Source organism: Stigmatopora argus, chromosome 8 (assembly GCF_051989625.1).
Source record: "Stigmatopora argus isolate UIUO_Sarg chromosome 8, RoL_Sarg_1.0, whole genome shotgun sequence".
Taxonomy (NCBI): Eukaryota; Metazoa; Chordata; class Actinopteri; order Syngnathiformes; family Syngnathidae; genus Stigmatopora; species Stigmatopora argus.
In genome coordinates, this window is record NC_135394.1 from 18,129,188 (window position 1) to 18,155,120 (window position 25,933).

The 25,933-nt window shown below is 43.5% G+C and overlaps 1 protein-coding gene and 1 long non-coding RNA gene across 3 annotated transcripts in view; one reads left to right on the plus strand and one right to left on the minus strand.

Moving 5' to 3' along the window:
* Positions 1-1,198: 1,198 nt before the first annotated feature.
* LOC144078513 (cadherin-2-like) overlaps positions 1,199-25,933 on the plus strand; it is a 36,160-nt gene continuing 11,425 nt past the window's right edge. The window contains exons 1-4 of one of the 2 annotated variants that reach the window (XM_077606611.1): positions 1,199-1,419; positions 6,017-6,149; positions 24,483-24,697; positions 25,547-25,702. In XM_077606611.1, coding sequence (XP_077462737.1) covers positions 1,366-1,419; positions 6,017-6,149; positions 24,483-24,697; positions 25,547-25,702 — 558 coding nt within the window. In that variant the 5' untranslated portion in view covers positions 1,199-1,365. Of the gene's footprint in view, positions 1,420-6,016; positions 6,150-24,482; positions 24,698-25,543; positions 25,703-25,933 lie in introns of both variants that reach the window. The other variant, XM_077606610.1, reaches the window with a different exon arrangement.
* On the minus strand, positions 4,322-25,688 carry LOC144078514 (uncharacterized). Its single transcript, XR_013301237.1, has 4 exons — positions 25,528-25,688; positions 19,330-19,427; positions 11,433-11,580; positions 4,322-4,494 (listed from the first exon to the last, which is right to left on the minus strand). It is a non-coding gene; the product is annotated as an uncharacterized LOC144078514 (long non-coding RNA).

Genomic DNA, 25,933 nt, shown 5'->3' on the forward strand with positions numbered 1-25,933 from the left:
GAAGCAAATATTCAAACACAACACACATTTAGCTAAGCACACACACACACATTGTGTGTTCCAATTTGTCTTTTGTTTTTTTGCGTAAATCCTCCCCTCGCGTTTCAGTGTGCCAAATCACGGTCGTCATCATCATCATCATGTTCTTCCTCACTCCGTGCTTTCAAAGCCGACTTGTTCCATTTTTTTTTCTAAAAGACGGACAGCATTTCCCAAAGCAGTCTCCGCCTCCTTTGCGCGTTAACTCATTGGGCGCCATTAGCGTCGATGGACGTCCAATGTTTTGGGGGAGGGGAAAATAAGATTGACAGCTCTGCCTATTCCTAGTCAACCGTGTTAAACAAGTTCCAATTGTCTTTGTTCTATGTTAGCGAGTGCAAGTGTTAGCCAAATTCTATTTGTCACTGTTAGCCAGTCAAATTCTGAGCAAATTTCTATATATTTCTGCTAAACTGTATTAAATAAGTTCCTATTGTCCTTGTGCTATGTTAGCGAGTCCAAGTGTTAGCCAAATTCTATTTGTCACTGTTCTATGTTAGCGAGTCAAATTCTGATTTTCTGCTAAACCGTATTAAATAAATTCCTATTGTCCTTGTTCTATGTTAGCAAGTGTTAGCAAAATTCTATTTGTCACTGTTCTATGTTAGCCAGTCAAATTCTGGCGCAAAATAATAATATTGTTAGCAAGTCCAAGTGTTAGCAAAATTCTATTTGTCACAGTTCTATGTTAGCGAGTCAAATTCTGATTTTCTGCTAAACCATATTAAATAATTTCCTATTGTCCTCATTCTATGTTAGCAAGTGTTAGCAAAATTCTATTTGTCACTGTTCTATGTTAGCGAGTCAAATTCGGATTTTCTGCTCAACCGTATTAAATAAGTTCCTATTGTTAGCAAGTCCAAGTGTTAGCAAAATTCTATTTGTCAGTGTTCTATGTGACCATGTGGAAGCGTTAGCAAAGTTCATCTGTGCTCAACAGTGTTAGCTAAATTATTTGTTTGTATTTAAGCATGTATGTATATGCCCCGCCCCCCAAAAAATCAATATGTTATATTTTTGTGTTTGTCCATGACCGCCCCTGCCGATAGAGTCGCTTTGAAGGAATGGCCTATCGTTATTTTTTTGGCCTGTAGGGGGACTCAGAGAGGCGTTTGAAAGCGCGGATGAGGAGGAGGAGGAGGAGGAGGAGGAGGAAGAAGAGGAGGAGGAGATAGTGGGCTCACTGGGGGTCTGGCTGGTGAGCCGAGCGCAGAGGCTCGCAGTCGAGGAGACACTAGGCGAGGCCAAGCGAGGCCAAGCCAGGCCAGGCCAGAGCGGGCGGCAGAAAGGCAGAAAGGCAGAAAGGCAGCAAGAAAGGAGCTCGACATGCGGCCATTGTGGATCTGCTGGACGCTCTTGGCCTCGGCCACCCCGCTGCAGGTAAGCGCGCTAAAGATAAGACCCTCCCCTTTGCTCACCCCGGCCAGCGCCGACACGCTCGCGCTACGGACGCCGCGGTGCGGGATTAGGGAGTCCCGCTCGGCCGGCCGGGCCGATCCCGGGTCGGCCGTTGGCGGGGACGCGTTCGTCTGGGTGATTGACGGGGCGCTCCGTGGCTGATCCCAGAGCAGTTGATGGCCATGTTGATGTTACCATGGTGATTTGCTCATTCTTTTTGGGGTGGGAAGGCGGTTAATTATTATTTTTTTTCTACTCTGGCGGCTGGGGGGCTGTTTTTGTGTGTGTGTGTGTGTGTGTGTGTGTGTGTTTTAGTGTGTGTGTGTGTGTGTGTGTGTGTGTTAGTGTGTGTGTTAGTGTGTGTGTGTGTGTGTGTGTGTGTGTGTGTGTGTGTGTGTGCGCGCACCCAATTGACTTGGCATGGTTTCTATTCAAATGAGCACGTACTTTCATCAGTGGACTACTTTTCTCGGTAAACTAGTGGTGTTCATCTAGCCAAAAATGTTTACTCATTCCAGTATGTCGTTGTTGTAGCTAAAATTATTGTTGCCCGCATTGACTACAATAGACTTTGAATAGAATTAATAAATTTAAAAAAATGAATAGAATAGAATTGATTTGCGTTTGCCTTCGCAATTTTTGGGGGAGGATGCGTGTTAACTCTTTGGTTGCTATGACGACGAATCGATTCGGACTGGCTGTGATTGTTCCCGACCCCAAAAAATAATTAGTTTTCTTGATCAATTCCAAGTTGCAATAATTATTTAGGCGGTAATCAATGACATTTCTTGTCGCTGTAATGTGTTCATTGCAAGTCATTTATGACTTTTTAAGATAAAAATAAACTTACTTCCTAAAATACAAAGGACGTTTCCCAACATTAACAGGAAGTGAGCCATAAGTACCCGTAATCAACTTCAAATATATGAATGAACAGAAATTGACTAGAAAAAAAATGCCTTGAAATCTACAGGAAGTGACTCGTAATTGGTCAAAAATGAATAGAAAGTGACCCATGAGGAGGAAGTTACCCAGAAACCTAACAAAATACACAGGAAGTGATTTGTAATTGGTCAAAAATGAATAGAAAGTGACCCATGAGGAGGAAGTTACTCAGAAACCAAAAAAATATACAGGAAGTGACTCGTAATTGGTCAAAAATGAATAGAAAGTGACCCATGAGGTGGAAGTTACCCGGAAACCAAACACAATATACAGGAAGTGACTCGTAATTGGTCAAAAATGAATAGAAAGTGACCCATGAGGAGGAAGTTACCCAGAAACCAAACAAAATATACAGGAAGTGACCCTGGAGCTTCCCAAAATGACCCATGATCAACAGGAAGTGACCCCGGAATGCTCTAAAATCAACAGGAAGCAAACCCTAAGCACCCAAAAACTAACACACAATTCCATACGGACGCAAACGCCGGTATTTCGGCGCCGGGCGTCCGATCCGGAGACCCGGCAGCGAGCGGACGCGACGACGACAGAAAGACTCCGTCCGAGCTTCCCGCCGCCGTGTAATCCGGATATGCTAAATCCGCGTTTTTGGGTTAAGTGGACGCAAATGGGCGCGCCGCCTCCCCCCGCTAACCCATTAGCGCGTTAACAAGCCGCAACAGATGCCTGACACGCGACGCGAGCCGGGCCGCGCGCGGGGAGGGTCGGCGCCCGGCTTCAAAAACAACGAGCCGCGCTCGTCGTGACGGGGGCCGTCGTCTGACCCGATTAACGGGAGGGCGCCGCCGTTATTGTTCCCTCGCCGACCGACTTTTTACGATGCCGCGCTAACGCCGCCCGCCATCTTGTTCATGGCTAGGGACAAACAAAACAAAGTACTGGAACAAAACCGGTCGTGCAAGCGGGTCATTAGTTGAAATTCGGGTGTTGGCCCTTCAAATATTCGTATTCTGGAGCGCTCATCCTCACAAGGGTCGCGGGGGGTGCCGGAGCCTAGGGGGGAGAAATTGTTGGCCAGACAATTGGAGGCCAATGATAGCTATGGGCCGAGTTAGCATCTAATTAGCCTAGCATGGTTGTTTTTGGGATGTGGGAGGAACGTGGAGTACCTGGAGAAAACCCACATAAGCCCAGAGAGAACATGCAAACTCATTACCAGTAAAAAACACATGGGATCGAACCCTCGACCCTAGAACTGCGAGGCTGACGTACTAACCACTTGTCCTCCAGGAAACCCCATTAGGTATTAGTTGGCGGTTAATCAGAAATGAATATTTTTCTTGGATGGCCCGGTGGGGGAGTGGTTAGCGTCTCGCCCTGGTGGTTCTGGGATCGAGAGTTCAATCCCGGGTTCGGAGACCCGCGAGGCCTACCCGTTGGACGTGGGAGAGGTCGGCGGCGAATATTGCTCCAATGAGAATGCCAATAACGGATGCTTGGACGCCCACAAAATGTAAAGTTGTCTTGACCCACCCAAGATGGCCGCCACTTGACACTCAGAGAGCAAGTCAGATGATGTCACGTATTATTACTAAAAAAAATGGCCCACCTAAGATGGCCACTATTTCAAACAGTGAAATGGTCCCGCAAAATGTAGTTGTTTTAGACCCACCTAAGATGGCCGCCACTTGACACACAGAGCAAGTCAGATGATGTCACGTATTATAATAAAAAAAATGGACCCCCATAAGATGGCCGCAATTTCAAACACAGTTAAATGGTGCCACAAAATGTAAAGTTGTTTTTGACCCCCATAAGATGGCTGTTATTTCAGATGGTGCCACAAAATGTAGTTGTCTTTGACCCACCTAAGAGGGCCGCTATTTCAAACACAGTCAAAAGGTCCCCACAAAATGTAAAGTTTTTTTTGACCCACCTAAGATGGCCGCTATTTCAAACACAATCAGATGGTGCCATAAAAATGTAAAGTTGATTTTGACTCACCCAAAATGGCCGCTACTTGAAATCCATAATGGGAGGAGGAGAGCCAATCCGATGGCGCCACGCATCGAAAAGGACTTGATTGGAGCGCGGCGTTAGCGCATTGGCGGCCATTGACGGCGACAGACGTCCCATCCATCTGTACTGGTGGACCTGAAAAGACAAGCAATGGTGATGTTTCGATGATTGGACGTCCACGGCCGTCAATGCGGCGAGTGACATAACGGGGGAAGCCAAACTAGAGGGAAAGACCGCTTGGGTCAAAGGTCAGCGCGGGCAGGAAAAAGGAAGCTGACAGAATACGATGAAAATGCTGCCTGCTCACTTTCACTATGACAGGAAAATACTTTTTTGCTGACCAATCATCTGCCGTCCAATCCTCCGTCTGATATCAATTGAAGTTTTAGCTAAAGCTAGCCTGGTGGAAAAAGTGGTTAGCATTTCTGTCTCGCAGTTCTAAAATGAAGGCTTCGATCCCAGGTGGTGTTTGCGTGTTCTACCCGGGCGTGCGTGGGTTTTCTGCGGGTATTCCGCTTTCCTCCCAAATCCCCCCAAAACAGCAGGCTATGCTAATGATCAGCTAATTTGCCTAACCCTAGGTATGAGCGTGAATGGCTGTTGACAGGGATGGGCTCCGGCACCCCTGCGACCCTTGTGAGGGGGGATAAGCGGTATGGAAAATGAATGATTCATATTATTTTTGCTTTGTTAGTCATGTAGTTGTTGGTTCCTAATGTTAGTCATAAAGTAATGGGACTTTTATCTGTTATTGTAAATTGATTGTTCATTTAGTTCACTTCATTCACTTTATTTATTGGCTTAGTTGGTTGGTAGGCCAGTTCATTGTTAATCACAAATTTTTGATTGGTCTTTCAGCTATTTTCTTAATGAAGGTGTCATCAATTTGCTCAGTTTGTCTGTTAATGAATGAGTAATTTATCGTATTTTTGGACCTTCGCTTTGGCTTATTTTTTCGATTTAATCTACGTGTCAAAGTGGCGGCCCGGGGGCCAAATCTGGCCCGCCGCATCATTTTGTGTGGCGCAAGAAAGTAAATCATGAATGCCGACTTTCTGTTTTAGGATCAAATTCAAATGAAGAGTATAGATGGACGTATATTACATTTCCTGATTTTCCCCCTTTTAAATCAATAATTGTCATTTTTTAATCCATTTTTTTCCTGTTTTTAGTTCAAAAATCATTTTGTCAAATCTAAAAATATATTTAAAAAAAAGCTCGAATAAACATTGTTTTAGATCTATAAAAAAACGGAATATTCAGGTCTTTTAATCCAGTCCTTTTAATCAATTTATTTAAAAAAAATCTAAATATTCTATCTAAAATGGTCCAGCCCACATGAAATCAAGTTGACGTTAAAGTGGCCCGCGAACCAACCCGACCGAGTCTGACACCCTTGATTTAATCGATCATTTTGATGGCTATTTCTCTCTGGCGTGTGGTTTTTGATGGTGGCGAAATCAAGGCATTGTCATGATGCTTCCAACTCATTGCTGCCATCGGACGGAGATAATCCGTTTTGACGGGAAGGGGGAGGGGCCAATTAAAGCAACGTTCGCCTCTGACAAGCACGGACGCCATTTTCAAGCGTCCAATTAAGTAGCGCTACCATCGTGATCCCTTTTGACACCATTTTTTTTTCTGTGGTCGCACGCAGGTGGCGCCGGCCCTGGCCTCGGCCCCGACGGCCGGACCCCCTGCCCCCCCGTGCGCCCGGGGCTTCACGCAAGAGGAATACCAGGCGGAGACGCCACGGCGGGAGGAGGAGGGACGGCGGCCCGTCGCCAACGGTCGGTCTCGCGGACGCGCCTAATTCCATGCTCGCGGTTGGGGGTCGCTTAAGAGTGCTAGAATGGAGATTGAAGGGAGGGGAGGGGAGGGGAGGGGGGGTCAAGACGCACTGAGGCGGGATTAGGCCGCCAGCCCGCCGGGGTGGAGGGTTGGATGGCGAGGGGGCCGGCCAAGAAGGGGGGCGGGAAGGCCCCCTCGACACACGCAAATGGACAGTACACACGAAACGTGTGTGCTTGCTTCCTACAAAGACAAAATCCCTCTTAGTAGGACATGCACACGCACATTTGACCCCACCCACACTTTAATATTTTCCCATATGCACCCCCATACACACACACACACATCTATATATACCGTATTTTCTCACATATTAGCCGCTTCCGCATATAAGCCGCACCTTTAAAATGGCCTTAAAATGGTTGAATTGGTCGTATTATTTATTAATTTGTAATGTATTACTTTTATTTTATAGATATTTTATTTATATTAATTTGTTAAATTTATTTTTAATGGAAATTACCATATTTTCTTGCATATTAGCCGCCTCCGTGTATAAGCCGCACCCTTAAAATGGCCTTAAAATGGTTGAATTTGACATTTTCTCGCGTATTATTTATTTATTTGTAATGTTTTATTTTTATTTTATTTTATTGATATTTTATTTTTATTTATATTAATTTGTTAAATTTATTTTTAAAGGAAATTACCGTATTTTCTTGCATATTAGTCGCCCCGCGTATAAGCCACACCCTTAAAATGGTTGAATTTGACATTTTCTCGCGTGTTATTTATTTATTTGTAGTGTATTATTTGTATTTTATTGATATTTTATTTTTATTTATATTGATTTTTAATTTATTTTTAAACGAAATTACCATATTTTCTTGCATATTAGCCGCCTCGACGTATAAGCTGCACCCTTAAAATGGCCTTAAAATGGTTGAATTTGACATTTTCTCGCATGTTATTTATTTATTTGTAATGTATTTTTATTTTATTGATATTTCATTTCTATTTATATTAATTTGTTAAATTTATTTTTAAAGGAAATTACCGTATTTTCTTGCGTGTTAGCCGCCTCCGCTTAAAAGCCGCACCTTTAAAATGGCCTTAAAAATGTTAAATTTAACATTTTCTCGCGTATAAGCCGCCCCCTGATTCAAAATTTTGACCTCATTTTAGTCGGGAGTACAAATGTGTTACTTTGAAGGGAAAATCACAAGAAAATTTTGAGATACTGTATCAATCTTTTCAATTTGCGGCGCCATTTGCTAAAAATGTGAGAATAGACTTCGGCCTGGTTTTGTCCCTGAACGCAACATTGCGCAATAAAGCGGTTCTCAAGTCCCGAATGGTGGATTCCATCTTACGCGCCCGCCGTTGGTGTTGGCGAACGCACGCCGACTTAATGGCAGACGTGCCCATATTTGGCCTGGACTCAGCAACAGGATTTCAAAAAAAAAGAAATAAATAAATGTAAAAAAAAAAACTACGGCTTACCGGCGGCGGCTGCGGCTTAAGTTGAAGATTGAAGGACTTAAATATTTACATTTTATCCTCGGCATGAAAGTGGAAGCGATTTGTTTACGCTGGCAGAGATTACCTGAAATGTTCCCCCAAAAAAAAAAAACGAGTTTATGCGTAGTGCAGGAAATGAAGCGGATGTTTTGAGAAGGCCGTCTTTGTCATCAGGAGTAAAAGTTTGCCTGACAATTTGATTCGTATGACTGTCATATGTAATTAGGACATGACAGATTTACAGATTTACAGGTTTATGAAAGTTGTCTTTAGGTAAATGACCTTCGATATCATATTCATAGGGTCGGGTTTTGCCAATGAATTTATTAGAAGGTATTAACTCAGTGCCCGGTTCACTTTCTGCACATTTTGGGCCACTTCCTGTTGATTTTGGCTCACTTTTGAATGTTTGTGGGACATTCTGGGGTCACTTCCTATTCATTTTGGGTCATTTCCTTTTTGTTGTACGCTTCCTGCTCATTTAAGGCCCATTACACATCTCTCCCTGTTGATTTTGGTCACTTTTGAATGTTTGTGGGACATTCAGGGGTCACTTCCTGCAGATTTTGGGTCACTTCCTGTTTGTTGGGCGCTTCCCGCTCATTTTAGGGCCATTACACGTCTCTTCCTGTTGATTTTGGGGGCTTTCGGCAGATTTTGGGTCACTTCCTGCTCATTTTAGGGCCATTACACGTCCTTTCCTGTTGATTTTTGGTCACTTTTGAATGATTTGGGGGGCTTTCAGCTCATTTTGGGCCACTTTCTGTTTATTTTGGGGCCCATCCTGTTGATTTTGGCTCAATTTTGAATGTTTGTGGGACATTCAGGGGTCACTTCCTGTTCCTTTTGGGTCACTTCCTGTTCGTTGGACACTTCCTGCTCATTTTAGGGCCATTACACGTCCCTTCCTGTTGATTTTGAGTCACTTTTGAATGATTTGGGGGCTTTAGAGGGTCGCTTTTGGCACATTTTGGGCCACTTCCTGTTCATTTAGAGGCAGATCATGGATGTGTTGGAAGTATTGAATATCAAGTATTTTGGGGCGGGGGGGAGTTGAGTATTAAGATTGAGTTACTTCAGGTAACCAGAAAGTGTCATTTTTCCATCGATATGGCTGCCATTGGCTGAATTTTATTTCATTCCCCCCTCCCAGTTGAAACAGATTGGATGTCTAGAGCCGTCAATGGCAGTGATTGATTTAGAAGAAAAATGGTTGAGGGTTGTAAAAGGGATTTCTCATGACGCTTGAGTAGCAGGATTGAGAAAGAAAAAAACATTTTGTGGTCGCCTGCTGTTGTTTTTTGGCATGGAAAAATCCGAAATTGAAAAAGACGAGACGTGAACGTTGACGCTGTTGTCAATTTGCTCCAAATTCAACGCCTTCTACTCACTTGGATAGAGTTGCGCTTTCGTGTCTGGTTGTTCAGTGGGTGGGGGTTGGCCAGATAACGTATTTGGGGGGGCCTTGGGCTTTTGGGGGACTTTCCACACAGACGAAACTGGACTTTTTTTCATTTTTTTGCTATTCAGAATGCAACTGCTGTGGGGGAAAAAAACCCTCCAAAAATCAAGAATAGGAGTTTCAAGTCTGCTGTTTTTGGCCTCCGAGTCAAAGTACAACGATGTCCAATGGGAGGGGGCGGGGCAAAGTATTCCAGCAAATCGCCTGCGTCCAAATAATTTGTTTGTTTTTAAATATTTCTGATGATAGACAGATAGAGATATATGCCATGGGATGAAATTATTTGTAAAAATGTAAAAAAGAGTTTTTATAATGAAAGAAAATGTAGTAACGAGTATTCCAACTAATATACATCATTTATTTACTTCATTTGTCCAATAGAAAAAACGAATTAAATCATTGTATATATTGTCATTTTATCTATCTTAATCCATTTACATTTCCTTTCATTATAAAAACTCTTTTTTTACAAATGATTTCATCCCATTGCATATATATATATATATATATATATATATATATATATATATATATATATATATCTTTCTATCATCAGAAATATTGTATTACAGCGAATCGCGTGCGTCCAAATAATTTGTTTGTTTTTAAATATTTCTGATGATTGAAAGATATATATATGCAATGGGATGAAATCATTTGTAAAAATGTAAAAAAGAGTTTTTATAATGAAAGCAAATGTAAATGGATTAAGCTATATAAAATCACAATATATACAATGATTTAATTCGTTTTTTCTATTGGACAAATGAAGTAAATAAACGATGTATATTATCGATGGTTGGCAAGCACCCACTGAAACACGACAAGCCACTGAAAAACAGAAAGTGTAAGCGACCTATTGTTTTCTTGAAAAGTCAAATAGAAGCTTTTAGTTGAGGAAGAAAAATTGATTTGAACCTTTGCTCTGTGAAAACAAAAAGGCAAAAAAAAAGGATGTGCTCCGGCAGAGAAAGGTCAAAAAGTGCGAGAAGAAGAAAAAAAAAAAAGAGGCAAAATGCTCAGCAAGGCAAAAGCGAGCGGCGCGTGTGCGCGCGCTTGACCGCGCTTGTACAGACGCCGTCGAGCGGAACGAAAAAAAAAACACTTCTGCAGTCGCCGCGGCCGCAAAAACAAGTGCGGGGGAAAAAAGCAACAACAAAAAAGCAAAAACAACAATAACAGCTCACGACATGCTTGCCATCGATTTGAGGTGAAAAAAAAGTTGGTGAGGATTCAAAAATGTGCTTTTCAGGCGGGTTGTGGGAGTTGATTTAAGGAGTTAAGTTGATGTTTTTCTGTCAGATGAGGGGTTTCAATCAATGTTAAACTTTTAGTGTTAAAAAAGGTGATAAGCATGGTGCTAAGTGAGTATGCTAGCAAGTTAGCTGCCCGTTTGTATCCTTAAAATGTTGTTTGGATGCCTAAAGTTGTTTTTGACCCACCTAAGATGGCCACTATTTCTGATGGTGCCACAAAATGTAAAGTTGTTTTTGACCCACCTAAGATGGCCGTGTCTTGACACACAGAGAGCAAGTCAGATGATGTCACGTATTATTATAAAAAAAAATGTCCCACTTAAAATGGCCACTATTTCAAACAGTGAAATGGTCCCGCAAAATGTAGTTGTTTTAGACCCACCTAAGATGGCCCCCACTTGACACACAGAGAGCACGTCAGATGATGTCACGTATTATAATTTAAAAAAATGGACCCCCATAAGATGGCCGCAATTTCAAACACAGTCAAATGGTGCCACAAAATGTAAAGTTGTTTTTGACCCCCATAAGATGGCCACTATTTCCGATGGCGCCACAAAATGTAAAGTTGTTTTTGACCCACCCAAGATGGCCGCCACTTGACACACAGAGAGCAAGTCAGATGATGTCACGTATTATAACAATTTTTTTTGACCCCATAAGATGCCTGCTATTTCCGATGGTGCCGCAAAATGTAGTTGTTTTTGACCCACCTAAGATGGCCGCTATTTCAAACAGTCAAATGGTCACCACAAAATGTAAAGTTGTTTTTGACCCACCTAACATGGCCGCTAATTAAACACAGTCAAATGGTGCCGCAAAATGTAGTTGTTTTTGACCTACCTAAGATGGCCACCACTTGACACACAGAGAGCAAGTCAGATGATGTCACGTATTATTACAATTTGTTTTGACCCCCATAAGATGCCTGCTATTTCAGATGGTGCTACAAAATGTAGTTGTTTTTGACCCACCTAAGATGGCCACTATTTAAGACACAATCAGATGGTGCCATAAAAAAAGTAAAGTTGATTTTGACTCACCCAAAATGGCCGCTACTTGAAATTCATAATGGGAAGAAGAGCCAATCTGATGGCGCCACGCATCGAAAAGGACTTGATTGGCGCACGGCGTTAGCGCATTGGCGGCCATTGCCGGCGACAGACGTCCCATCCATTTGTACTGGTGGACCTGAAAAGACAAGCAATGATGATGTTTGGACGCTTGGACGTCCACGGCCGTCAATGACGGCGAGTGACATAACGGGGGAAGTCAAATTGGGGGGGAAGAACCCTTGGGTCAAAGGTCAGCGCGGGCAGGAAAAAGGAAGCTGACAGAATACGATGAAAATGCTGCCTGGTCACTTTCACTATGACAGGAAAATACTTTTTTGCTGACCAATCATCTGCCGTCCAATCCTCCGTCTGATATCAATTGAAGTTTTAGCTAAAGCTAGCCTGGTGGAAAAAGTGGTTAGCATTTCTGTCTCGCAGTTCTAAAATGAAGGCTTCGATCCCAGGCGGTGTTTATGGGTCCTACCCGGGCGTGCGTGGGTTTTCTGCAGGTACTCCGTTTTCCTACCACATCCCCCAAAAACTGCAGATTATACTAATTATAAGCTAAATTGAAAAACCGCCGGTATGAGGGTGAGCGTGAATGGATTTCGTCCCGGGCTGTTGACTGGGATAGGCTCCAGCACCCCCCGCGAGCCTTGACTTGAATGCTTTTATTGTCATTAAAGAATGGATGATAAATCCTGTATGTGTTTTGAATGTGGCTTTTCAAGCTCATAGAATAGTGACAAAGTACTTTTTTTGACAATGCCAAGATTTTTATAGCATTTTTTATTTTTTTATTTTTTGGGTAAACGCCTTCCGTCAAAAGGGAAAAAAAATGTTTCGGGGAACTGAGTCAGGCTTTCTGTTTCGCCATAACGCCGGCAAACAAAAACAAAATGCGGGAAGGGAAAGTTGATACAGCTGCCGAGGGATTTCACCCCCGCGCGCGCGAGCTGGGTCCAGTTCAGATACTGGTGTCCGTCCGTCCTAAAAAGATAACCCGCATCCGTCGGCGATAGCGGCAAAAATGCGCGAGCGCGGACTGGGAACCCCCTGAAAACTAGGCCACGCCCACCAAGCTCATGTCACCTCCCCCTAAAGCAGGGGCGTCAGACTCGGTCGGGTTGGTTCGCGGGCCGCTTTAACATTCGATTTCATGTGGGCCGGACCATTTTAGATATAATATTTAGATTTTTTTTTTTATAAATGGATTAAAAGAAGTGGATTAAAAGCCCTGAATATTCCGTTTTTTATAGATCTAAACAACGTTTATTTGAGCTTTTTTAAATTTATTTTTAGATTTTACAAAATGATTTTTGAACTAAAAACACAGAAAAAAATGGATTAAAAAATGACAATTATTGATTTAAAAGGGGGGAAAATCAGGAAATTTAATATACATCTATACTCTTCATTTGAATTTGATCCTAAAACAGAAAGTCGGCACTCATCATTGACTTTCCCCGGGCCACACAAAATGAGGCGGCGGGCCAGATTTGGCCCCCGGGCCGCCACTTTGACACGTGCCCTAAAGGAACCTGACTTTGAGTTTGATTTATTTAATAAAGGGACAATACATATTAATGAACATGTAAATGTAAATATGTAAGATGAGGGTGGCGCGGTGGATGAGTGGTTATCGCGTCATCGCGTCGGCCTCACAGTTCTGGGGTCCTGGGTTCGAATCCAGGTCGGTCCACCTGTGTGGAGTTTGCCCGTTCTGGCCCTGCGTGGGTTTTCTCTGGGTACGCCGGTTTTCTCCCACATTCCACAAACATGCATGCTAGGCTAATTGGATGCTAACTTGTTCCCAGCTAGGAGTGATTGGTTGCCCTGTGATTGGCTGACCACCAATTCAGTCCCCGCCTCCTGGCTTAAGTCAGCTGGGATAGGCTCCAGCACCCCCCACAGAAAATGAAAATGAAAATGAACATTCAATAGTAGGGAGGAAGAGAAGAAAAAACGGACAAAACAAGACTAGAAAGCAACATAGAAACAACAAATAGCAACAAAAAGTAGAGGCTATGGCTCGGGAGCCACATGTGGCTCTTTTGGCGGGTGCATAAGGCTCTCCGCTAACCCGCGAGCTAAAATATGGTGAAAGACCGAACGCACCAATGGGAGCGTCACGTCGGCACCGAGGCGTTGACGCTACGTCTAGCGCCGCTAATGATATATTTTTCTTCATTGGCTAGCAACAGCAAGTTAGCAACTTGCTAACGGTAAACTCTTCAATTTTGACATCTCTGGTTGTGATTTTAAAAGTCAACAAAAGATTAAGTTTGGCGTGTTTGTCCGCCGAGATTTAATCATACGTTTACTCAACGACTGCTGATTTGCTTGGCTTAAGCCCCGCCCCCTCCCCTCCCCTTCCCCCAAAATGTACTCTTTGGATGAGTTGGATTACGGACGAGCAAATAGCGCTCAGGTCGCAAAAACACAGGATTTGCTCTTTTTACAAATCCACGTGCCTGTCCGAGATAAAGCGGCGGTTGAATGATAAGAGCCTCGATGGGGTTGAACTCTGGGAAAACGGAAAGCCTCCTTTTTGCCCCCGAGAGATAGATAGATAGCGGCCTTTCTGCCGTTAACCCTTTCGCGGACAGCCGTTACGACAATCAACGGACATTTGACACTCGGCCAGACCAACTGACTACATTAAGGAATTTAAGACCTTTGACCTTATTGAACAAATGATCCATTAATATCAATGTGAAGGCAATTTTTGGGGAGGGGACACTTTGACCTTTAACCTTTTTGAAGAGATGATCAGTTAATGTAACTTTAAGGCCATTTTTTGGGGGGGGGGGGGCATAAGACCTTTGACTTTATTGAACAAATGATCCATTAATGTCAATTTGAAGGCTTTTTGGGGGGAGGGAACACTTTGACCTTTGACCTTTTGAACAGAACGCTTTTTTGTGTTGTGGTAATGACGACATGGCCTATGTCCGATTATTATTATTAAGGCCATTATTTGGGGGGGGCATAAGACCCATGACCTTATTGAACAAATGATCCGTTAATGTAAATCTGAAGGCAATATTTTTGGGATGGGCCACTTTGACCTTTGACCTTATTGAACAAATCATCCGTTAATGTAAACCTAAAATTTTTAGGGTGGAGGACACTTTGACCTTTGACCTTAATGAACAAATGGTCCATTAATGTAAACTTTTTAAAAAAATTAGGGCGGAGGACACTTTGACCTTTAACCTTATTGAACAAATGATCAGTGAATTTTAAGGCAACTTTTTCTGGGGGGGAGGGCACTTTGACCTTTGACCTTTTAGCACAAATGACGAGTTCATGTAAATCTGAAGGGCAATTTTCCCCAATTTTCAACTCCAAAATGGCTAGTCCGCCGCCGCAGCGCATTTGTCGGGGTGCGCCAAATGGCCGCTTTTTTCCTGGGTCTTTTTCATCCCCGTCCGCACGTCCCCCGCAGCGGCGCCATCGATTTCCTCCGCCAACGAGATTTACGTCATTGCCCGCCTCGGACGAACACGCGCGATCTTTTTTTTCCCCCCCTTTTTTCTCCCGCGCGGCCTCCGGGGAGCGACGTCGCTAAACGTTCCCGAACTTAAGCGGCGATCTTTTCTTTTCTTTTCTTTTTTTGGAGGACTCCATCAAGGGCTCGCCCGAGCACGGATTGCAATTTAGCCGGGAAGCGGCCAGTCGTCTGGCTCCGGATGGAAAAATCCAATGCGAGACGGACACCCCGGGGGAAATCGCTTTTCTCCAAATAATCAAACCGGAAATAAACACGGGTGAAAACGCAATTATCTCTCGATAATGGGAAAACGGCGAAAAAAAAGTGAACAGGAGAGGACCATGGCGTACCGAGGGGGAACATGTCGGAAATTTCACATCTTCTCTTTTTGACTTTTCGGCGAAAAAGAACTCACGCTTTTTTTCATCCCGAGCGGAACATTCCAGAAATCTTGTTTCAGCGCAGACTTAAAATTGGACTCAGTGGTGTCCAAACTGAGGCCCGTGGCCCATTTTTAATGAAAATATAATTGAATAAGGACCGCACAAGCAGCTGGAGTTGACCTAAAATTTCTGTTGCAGCGCTCAACATCACCACTAGATGGATCCAGTCAGACAACGTAATATCTGTTTATGAATGAGACTAGTAATTAGGACTTTGACTATATATATGCGGTCATATCTCAATACTTTTAACCCAATAGATTTTTGATATTATCCCGCCAAAATTTGAATTGAAAAACATGTCCCCGTTTGAATAAAATAATGACGACTGTTAACGAACATTTTCCAGGAGGCCATAGGCGTTCAATCTTTTCGAAGCAGGAAGGACGGCAACCAATAAATAAACATTCACGCGCTGCCGACCTCCCACATCAAATGGATTGGACGTGTACTGGAAAAAAATATATATTTTCATTTTGTTCCTGATTTTTGAATATTTGATTAATTTTTCATTCTAAAACATTTTTGAAATTCCAAAAAAATGGACAGTGTTTAGCACATCCGCCTCACAGTTCTGAGATCGAGGGTTCAATTCCCGGTGGAGTTTGCAGGTTTTCCACGTATGTTTTTTGCCACTTTCCTCCCACGTCCTAAAAACATGCTAGGCTAATTGCATGCTAACTTGCTCCTAGCTGTGAGTGATTGGTTGTTGGCCTGCTGGAGCCTTGCGATTGGCCGGCAACCAATTCGGGGTGTGTCCCTCCCCCTCACTGGTGCCCAAAGTTGGCTGGGATAGGCTCCAGCACCCTCTTGCAAGGAGATACGGTAAAAAAATGCATTTCCAATCACCTCCGACGGCAGCCAATCGCGGCTGCCTCGCCGGCCTTTTGCCGTTTGTCCCCCACGGACGGAGCGCGGCGGCGGGACGGCGAGCAAAACGCTAAAAGCCAATTACGGCGCTCTATCGCGTGGTCCTCGCCGGGCCGATGGCTCTATTAAAGGTGAAAAACGGGGCGGGCGCTTTGATTTCCCCGCGGGCTCTTTGGCGTCCGCAATTAAATAAAGAAGGGTAATGAAGTAAATCTCATTTGGCCGGGAGGACCGGCTCGGCTCGGCTCGGGCTCGGGCTCGTCTCGCCGCGGCGCTGAGAATATCGATCGGCCCGTCGCGATAACAGATGGCGCCTCGCTTAAAAGAGCCGACTTTTGGCTAAAGCGCCCGTTCAGATTTATACGTCGGTCGTAAAGCGGATTTACATCTGGAGGCCAGTCAGCGTTTCTCCGCCGTCAAGACGAGACGGACGCCAAATGAAAACATGGCGAGCGTGAGCTGGCGTTCTCGCTAATATTTCAAAAGTCAACTCAGGCGAGCGAGCGCTTCCGATAAATCGCCTCGACTTAAATTTGCGATCGTTCGCACCCGCTTCTGAAGGATTGGATGTGGAAAACGCCGTCGTTGGCGACCCATCCGTGAACTTATATTTCATCCCCTGAACCAAGATGTCCTCTTTTTTTCGCCCTCACAGAATATTGTGTGATATGACTACGTAAAAATATCCATTCCATTTTTGCGCCGCTTTCCCTCACAAGGGTCGTGGGGGGGTGCCGGAGCTGTGCCTGAATTGTTGGCCGGCCAATCACAAGCGCACAATCGACCGTTCACTCCTAGCTAGGAACGAGTTAGCATACAATTAGCCTAGCATTCATCTTTTTGGGACATGTGAGGAAACCGGAGTACCCGGAGAAAACCCACACATACGAATATGCAAAATCCACACAGCAAAGACCCACCCGGGATCGAACCCTGGGCCCCAGCACTGCGAGCCCGACCCACCGACCACCGCTCCACCGAACCGCCTTTGATCCAAATATGAATTCCGTCCAAGTTTTCCAGGACAAAAAAAAGTGGGACGTTCCCCTTTTTTGGTCCAACGTCAGCGCTCGTTTTACGCTGAGCCGGCACATTTCCCGATGGTCATAAATCGCCGAGTGGCAGCGTCGGTCGGCATTCCCGCTGGACCGCCACTCAAGCGTGTATGGATTTTTTTTTTTTTCGGGGTCTTTTTTAACGCCCCCACTCGTGGATCCCGCGGACGGAAAGACGCGCGAACGGCGGGAGGCGCTAATTGGCGTCCGTCCGTCCGTCCGTCGGGGAGCGCTGCGAAACGCTGCCGCGGCTTTTTGTTTACCTCCACGGGTGTTGTTTTGATGGATTGGATACGCGTGGCGGGAGGACGAAGACCGTCTCCCCTCCCGCCGGGCCGCTAATGGGTGAATGCTACGCTACGATGTTTCGGTACAGATTTCATGGCGGTTTTTTTAGCGGTCACGTTTTTTTTTTAAATTGCAGGAATGACTGCCATTGGCGGGGATAGATGTCCAATCTATTGGGAACCAGAAATGACAAAATATGCAAGAAATATTTGCCATAAAATTGGTGTCATTTTGCGCATGACTTTAAGCTTTTTTTGTCGGTTTTGTTGCGACAGCCGTGCTCACCAAAATCCATGTTTTCAAGTGAAACTGGCCCCAAAATGGCCTCCATCCAACCCAAAATGGCCACCTCCCTGTGTTTTTGTGGATACGGCTTCTTAAGGCATTTTATTGGTATATTTACAATAAGCATGTCTGTCAAATTTCATGTTGCTCAATTAAACTGGTTTTGAGGGCTGAAGTTTTCAAATATTTGATGACATTTTTTTTGGGAGTCCTTCAATCCAAAATGGCTGACTTTCTGTGTCATGGCGGAAATGGGTCCTTGACATTTTTTTTACCGGTATACTCATAATAGATGTGCCTAGCAGCAAATTTGGCTTTTTCAAAGACGTAACTCATTTTGTTTTCCTTCCACCCAAAATGTCTGACTTCCTGGGTCGAGAATGTGTTACCGTTTTCTCATAATAGAAGTGCCTAGCAAATTTACGAATATAGCTGTTAAAGCTGATTTTTTTGGAAGATTTGAAAAAGGCTAAATAGACCTCATCACTACACTCTCCTTCCATCCAAAATGGCTGACTTCCTGTCTCGAGAATGTTTTACCGTTTTCTCATAATAGAAGTCCCTAGCAAATTTACGAATATAGCTGTTAAAGCTGATTTTTTGGGAAGATTTGAAAAAGGCTAAATAGACCATCACTACACTCTCCTTCCATCCAAAATGGCTGACTTCCTGTATCGAGAATTTTTTTACCACTATACTCATAATAGAAGTGCCACGCAAATTTACATTTTCGATCCAAAATTTAAAAAACAAGACTGCATGAGCACCAAAACAAAGCATTTCACACGCCTTGGCGTCCCACCCGTTTGAACCGGGAGGCCTGGCATCGATTCAAACGGATTGACGTTCCGCTACCGAATGCAGGCAATTAAATACGTTTTTTTTTTAACCCATTTGTCGACGGTGACGCGCACGCACGGACGTGTAATTGCGTATTTTCCACGGCGCTGGAGCGCGTCTTAATGAAATTCACAAAAGATCCCATTATCCACATTCCCGGGTGGCTGCCAGCGCCGCGCCGTGCCTCGCCTCGCCACAACGACGACGACGGCGAGACGCAAACCTCTGGCGGCGCTTCAAGACGCTCGCTATCTCGCCATAGCCAGCTGTCCCGCGCACGCGCGGCGGGCCGGCAGGCTGAAAAGTTGAGCGCTTATTTGTGATGATTGAGCGCGGGGGAAATTGTTTGGGGAAAATTCGCTTTAATCCGGTTAAGTTGCCTTTGTTGACTTTTAATCTTTGCTCCCTGTTTATGTAAACGCCCGTTTTTTTTTTTGTGCGCTAAGCTTATCGCGGAAGACCGCGGCGGGAACGGGACCGCCAAATCCATCTTTATACCGAGTCTGCGTTCTGCAGGTTTTTTTTCGTGAAAAAGGTCGCCCGTGTATGCGTTGGCCCTTTAAAAGGGTACGCGTGTCCTTTTATCGCTTCATAAATTTTTTACTCACCCGCTCTGAAGGCTTTTTCGTTCATATTCTTCTTCGGTGGTCACGTCGGCGTCGCCGGCGTCGTGACCCGGTGGCCACCGTGCCTCGCTTCCTCCGTTCTGCGGGATTTGAAGATAAACAAAGAAAATTGAGAGTCTCGTGGTGCGTTCAGGGACATCACAAAGGCTTTTAATGAAAAGAAGCACACACAATTTGACACTTGACTCCAGTAAATATCAGTTTTTTTTAGCAGGTAAAAGTGGGCATTCATTTGAATATTAGTAGCCATGTTTGAGATTAGATCTCATGCTTTGTTGGGATTGTACGCGAGTGACTAGGCTGGGTGTGTAAAATTGTGTATTTAAACCCCGTCTTCGTATGATTGTTTTCTGTTTCCGACTGCGGTTATGTTATTTTTTAGTGCTGTGCCCGTTCAGTTTGTTTCCTTGTTATTTTGCCCACTTTTTAGTTTTTTGTAAGATTTATTTTTCCATTGAAACTTACGTTTGAGCACCGTTAGCTCGTCCTGGCAATTAACGTATTGGCCTGAATATAAGACGACCCCCTTTTTTTCAAGATGCAAGTTTGAAAAAACAATTCAATTTTTATACAGAAAATAATTACAGTACATCTAACAAACAACCATGCGCACCCCAATCATACCGCCACCCCCGGGAATTGAGCCCGCGCCTGCCCGCACCAAAGTCAGGCGAGTGAACCACTACACCAAGGGTGTCAGACTCGGGTTGGTTCGCAGGCCGCATTAACGTCAACTCGATTTCATGTGGCCTGGACCATTTTAGATATCATATTTAGATTTTTTTTATAATTGATTAAAAGAACTGGATCAAAAGTCCTGAATATTCCATTTTTTATAGATCTAAAAAAAATGTTTATTTGAGGTTTTTTTTCTTAGTAAGGGAATATCTCTTTTAATCATTATGTTCCATGTTAAAGTGGAAAATAGAAAATATTTTTATATATTTTTATATAAAAAGGGGGAAAATCAGCTAATTTAATATACATCTATACTCTTCATTTGAATTTGATCCTAAAACAGAAAGTCGCCACTCATGATTGACTTTCCCGGGCCACACAAAATGAGGCGGCGGGCCAGATTTGGCACCCGGGCCAACACTTTGACACATGTGCACTACACCATGAGGCAGCCTCATTACAATATATTGGAGAGAAAATTTAAATGTGTAAAACTCAAGTGCAATGACATTTCTAAACAAATGGCTTCTGGTTTTTGAAATATAAATTAACCAAATGAATCGACGGGGATAAAACAACAAAATTGCAATAACAACATTAACCAAAGTGTTCAGCATTCGCTTGAAAAATATCTGGCGCCATCCAGTGTTGTGAATGGGTATCATGTCTAAACCCCGAATTTAACACGACACTTTTTCAGCCTTATTCCAATACAAAAAACACTGTCTTATATTCGGGCCAATACTGTAAACCAAAGGAGCGCTTTGATATAAATGGAAGATACAAGGAATATCCATTACAATACAATTGTGAATATAAACGTCATTTAAGTGTTAATACAAAGAAGATAGCTAGTCATTTTGACTGAAGTACAAAAAAATAAAGGTTAAAGATGAGTGAAAAGATCAAATTGAATACATAACTGAACTTTTACCATTTAAAATTCGGAGAACCGCGTGACAAACGTTTGAATTTTTTATCTGGTGGCGAGCGTCTTGCCTTTTTTGTTGACGGGCCGATTAGACGTCGCCGGGGAGGGAAAAAAAAGGCCGCTAAATTATTTGCCGAGCGATCGAGTCCGCCGCGCTCGGGCTTGTTTTGGCGCTCGCTCGTCTTTGTTCCGCTCCACTTCCCGTTTTTTTTACCGCGGAGCAGCGGCGTGTTAAATCCGACGGCGCGCCTGTTTTTCCACACCGGCGTAGATAATGAGCGAGCGTTCGCGGTCGGCGGGTCCGCGGGGGGAGACGGATGGCGGAGGCTTTCGGAGAACTGATGCATCGTGGGGAATGGCGGGCCGTGGTATAGTGGTTCACTCGCCTGACGTTGACAGCTAGTTTTACGTAGCAATGTGGAATTTTGGGGGACGCTTTTAGGTTGGTGGATGAACAAGGATCTGCAATTAAACAGGAAGTCGGCTATTTTGGATTGGAGGAGATCATTTAAAAATCAATTTAGCCTTTTGAAAATTCAGCCCCCAAAACCAGCATGACTCATCAACGTGAAATTTGGTACACGTGTCTATCACAAGTAGACCAACAAAAAAGTCTCAAGATGCCATACCCAAAAAGACACAAGGAGTCGGCCATTTTGGATTTAAGTGACCATTTTGAGGTCAGTTGAGCTTTTTCCATGAGTCGCAAAAATCTTTTGAAAATTCAGCCCCAAAAACCAGCATGACTTATCAACGTGAAATTTGGTACACATGTCTATCACAAGTAGACCAACAAAAAAGTTTCAAGATGCCATACCCAAAAAGACACGAGGAGTCGGCCATTTTGGATTTAAGTGACATTTTTTAGGTCAGTTGAGCTTTTTCCAGGAATCGCTAAAATCTTTTGAAAATTCAGCCCCCAAAAACGGTGCGACTTATCGACAGGAAATTTGGTAGGTATTCGTATCAAGACGAGACCAACAAAAAAGTCTCAAGAAGCCATACCCAAAAAGACACAGGTGTTGGCCATTTTGTATTTAAGTGACCATTTTGAGGTCAGTTGAGCTATTTCCAGGGGTCACTAAAATCTTTTGAAAATTCAGCCCCCCAAAACGGTGCAACTTATCAAGGTGAAATTTGGTACACACGTCTATGACAAGTAGACCAACAAAAAAGTCTCAAGAAGGTATGCGCAAAAAGACACAGGGAGTCAGCCATTTTGGATTTGAGAAACTCATTTTCAGATCAGCGTCGCCACTTCCATCTTTTGAAAATTCAGCCCCCAAAAACGGCACTACTTGTTGACAGGAAATTTGGTAGGTATGCGTATCAAGAGACCAACAAAAAAGTCTCAAGAAGCCATACCCAAAAAGATACGAGGAGTCGGACATTTTGTATTTAAGTCACCATTTTGAGGTCAGTTGAGCTATTTCCAGGGGTCACTAAAATCTTTTGAAAATTCAGCCCCCCAAAACGGTGCAACTTATCAAGGTGAAATTTGGTACACACGTCTATGACAAGTAGACCAACAAAAAAGTCTCAAGATGCCATACCCAAAAAGACACGAGGAGTCGGCCATTTTGTATTTAAGTCACCATTTTGAGGTCAGTTGAGCTTTTTCCAGGAGTCACTAAAATCTTTTGAATAATCAGCCCGCAAAAACGGCACAACTTATCGACATAAAATTTGGTAGGTACGCGTATCAAGAGAAGACCAACAAAAAAGTCTCAAGATGCCATACCCAAAAAGACACGAGGTCCAAGTTAAGGCGCCACCTGTTACCTTGACAGCTCGCCAAAATGTTTGATGTCAAAGCAGGTAGAAGAAGAAAAGCAAAAAGCAAAAAGTCTAGTGGTTTTTTTCGTGCTTGTTTTTAAATAGCCGCCGCGTGAAAGCGAGTGCAATTAAACGGCGAGCGGGTCGGGCGCCACGCAAACGCCACGCGAACGCTCTCGGGTAGAACAAAGCCGTCGGGCGCCGCCGTCTCGTTTTTTGATTGAAGGATTAAACGGATTTACTTTTGGCTCTTTGGAGCGGCGGTTTTAATTAGCGCATCGCCTCGTTTGCGCCGACCAATCGTCGGGCCGTCGTCAGCGGAAAGAACCGCGGGGGGCGCTGGAGAGAATAGATGGAGTTTTGGACCAACTGCGGCGCCCCTGTTTTTAATTGGCCGGCGGCGAGTTATTAAAATATGGCCGAATGGGGCCCGCACAAGAGGCTTGCGTTTAGCTGATGTTTGTTGGCACTTTACACTTTTAACACTGGGTGGAGAACTGGGAAATTAAAGAAAAATTATATGAGAAAAAATAAGAATATAGTATGGTAAATTGTGATTTGGAATTATGACACCTCTGGATCATTTTCTTGCCATTAGCAAACATTTTATATATCCATTTTCTGTTTCACTTATCCCAAGGGTGTCAGACTCGGGTTGGTTCGCGGGCCGGACCATTTAAAAAAAAAAAAAAATGGATTAAAAGAACTGGATTAAAAGCCCTGAATACAGTTTTTTATAGATCTGAAACAATGTTTATTTGAGCTTTTTTATATATATTTTTAGATTTTACAAAATGATTTTTGAACTAAAAACACAGAAAAAATGGATTAAAAAATGACAATGATTGATTTAAAAGGGAGAAAATCAGGAAATTTGGTACTCGGACGTTTCGTCGAAAGACGTTTGGTCCCCGGACGTTTGGTCGACCGGACATTTTGGTAGAACGGACGTTTGGACGCCGGGTTCGCGAGTCCCAAGGTTTGAGTCACGAGACTTTTATTTGTTTAACCCTAACCCTATTCACTCAATGTTAAATAATAGTCATTAAATCCCTATTCACTCAATGTTAAAATCTATCAATTGCATGCGATCCCATTCTACCAAACGTCCGGTCGACCAAACATCTTTCGACGAAACGTCCGGTCACGAGGAACTTTAATAAACATCTATACTCTTCATTTGAATTTGATCCTAAAACAGAAAGTCAGCACTCATGATTGACTTTCCCGGGCCACACAAAATGATGCGGCGGGCCAGATTTGGCCCCCGGGCTGCCACTTTGACACATGTGATTTATCCACTTAGGGTCGCGAGGGTGCTGGAGCTTATTCCGGCCAAAATTTGGGCACCCTGAACTGGTTGCCAGCCAATCGTAGGGCACACTAAGAAAAACGAGCAGTCGCGCGGGAAAAACGAACCGTTGGACAATTTAGCCTACAATTAGCCTAGCAAGAACATTTTGGCGATGTGGGAGGAAGGCAGAATACCCGGAGAAAACCCACCTTCAATCTCAAAATGGAAAAACAGAATAAAACAATCTTTTTTTTTTTAATTAAATTACGATCATGTTTTTTAACAAATAACAGTGAAATCATTTCAAAATGGCCCCTGCATTCTTTAATTTTTGCAAAGTTGCCCCTGGGGTGGACAAGTTTAGACACCCCTGGTTTTGAGAGAAAAACGTGCATTTTTGACGGCTTAAAGATATATATTTTTTAAATGTTTTTTATTTTTGTGGTGTTTATGTAGTGATCTTCCGGGACTGCGGCGAAGGGACGGTGCGGCTGGACGCCGAAAACGCGTCCGACTTCCACGTGAGCCAGGAAGGGGCGGTCTACGTGCGGAAAGGCGCGGGACCAGGGCAGAAAATGGCGGTCATCTACGCTCGAGACCCTCAAAGTCAACGGATCTGGAGGACCAGAGTGCGGCTTTTTGACAAAGGCGGGGTGACGGAGGGACGGCAGGTGAGGCCCCGCCCATATGTCGGTTTTATTTTGATTTAAAATAGCTGCTTATGTTCTTTTTTTGCCCTGTATTGTATACACATGATTATCTCATTTTATGTGATTGGAGTTGTTTCGTTGGGTTTTCATTTATGATTGTTTTTCATTTATTTCATTTTGTTTCTGTTTTTATGATTTTATCTCGAGTTTTTAGTCCTTTAAATACATTTCCCTTGATAATTATAATTAGTCTAAAGTCTGTTAATTAATGCAAATAATATTACACCATTTTAATAAACGATCATTATTGTTTTTTTATCCTGACATTTTTTTTACCTTGATTTGTCATGTTATTTTTTTGTAATTTTCTTAAATTAGAATTTTACTTCAAGATTTTTTTTACCCTTTTTAGTCATTTGAAAATAAAAATATTCTGTTATTTCATCTTTCATTTTCTCCCCAATTGAAATGTTATATTTTAACTCTAAAATGAAGCAAAAACCAAAAACACGATTTGATATTGAAAGTATTTTTGAGACTAAATGAGTTAATTCCATTAGCCCAACATTCCCACGGCTACACTGGATATTACATGCTATTTAAAAAACAATTAGACTCTTTATGTCCTCTTTTTATATCCTTTTTTATGCCTTTTTACGACCATTTATTCCCCGGACAACATTTAAGCTAGCCCACGGCGCCTACAAATATCCCAGGTTTTTCACCCCCCAAATTTCTGGAAAAAAGACCCGCGCGTCGCATTTTGGCGAGTGCCATGTGGCGGACATTTAGCAAAAAAAAACATTTTTAAAGAAGCACAAAGTCAGCAAGTCCGCGTAATGCTTGTTTACCCGTTTGACGTTGCAGCAGAAAAGCGAGGACTCGGAGACGCTGTTCCCGTGGCGGCGTGGTGGCGGCGGCGTCGGGGGCGCCGGGGCTCTGCGGAGAGTCAAGAGGGACTGGGTCATTCCTCCCGTCAACGTGCCGGAGAACTCCAGGGGACAGTTCCCCGAGGACCTTGTCAGAGTAAGACTTGCCATCACTTCAGCTCATATTCCATCACAAAACATTTTATATTTATATTTTAAAGGCGGCTCATTCTTTTACAATAGTCATTATTTCAACTCGGGTTTAAGCTCACGTCAACAAAAGACAGCGTATGTTCATTCATTTTCTGAACAGCTTATCCTCACAAGGGTCACGGGGGGTGCTGGAGCCTATCCCGGCTAACTACGGGCACGAGAGGTGGGGGACAAC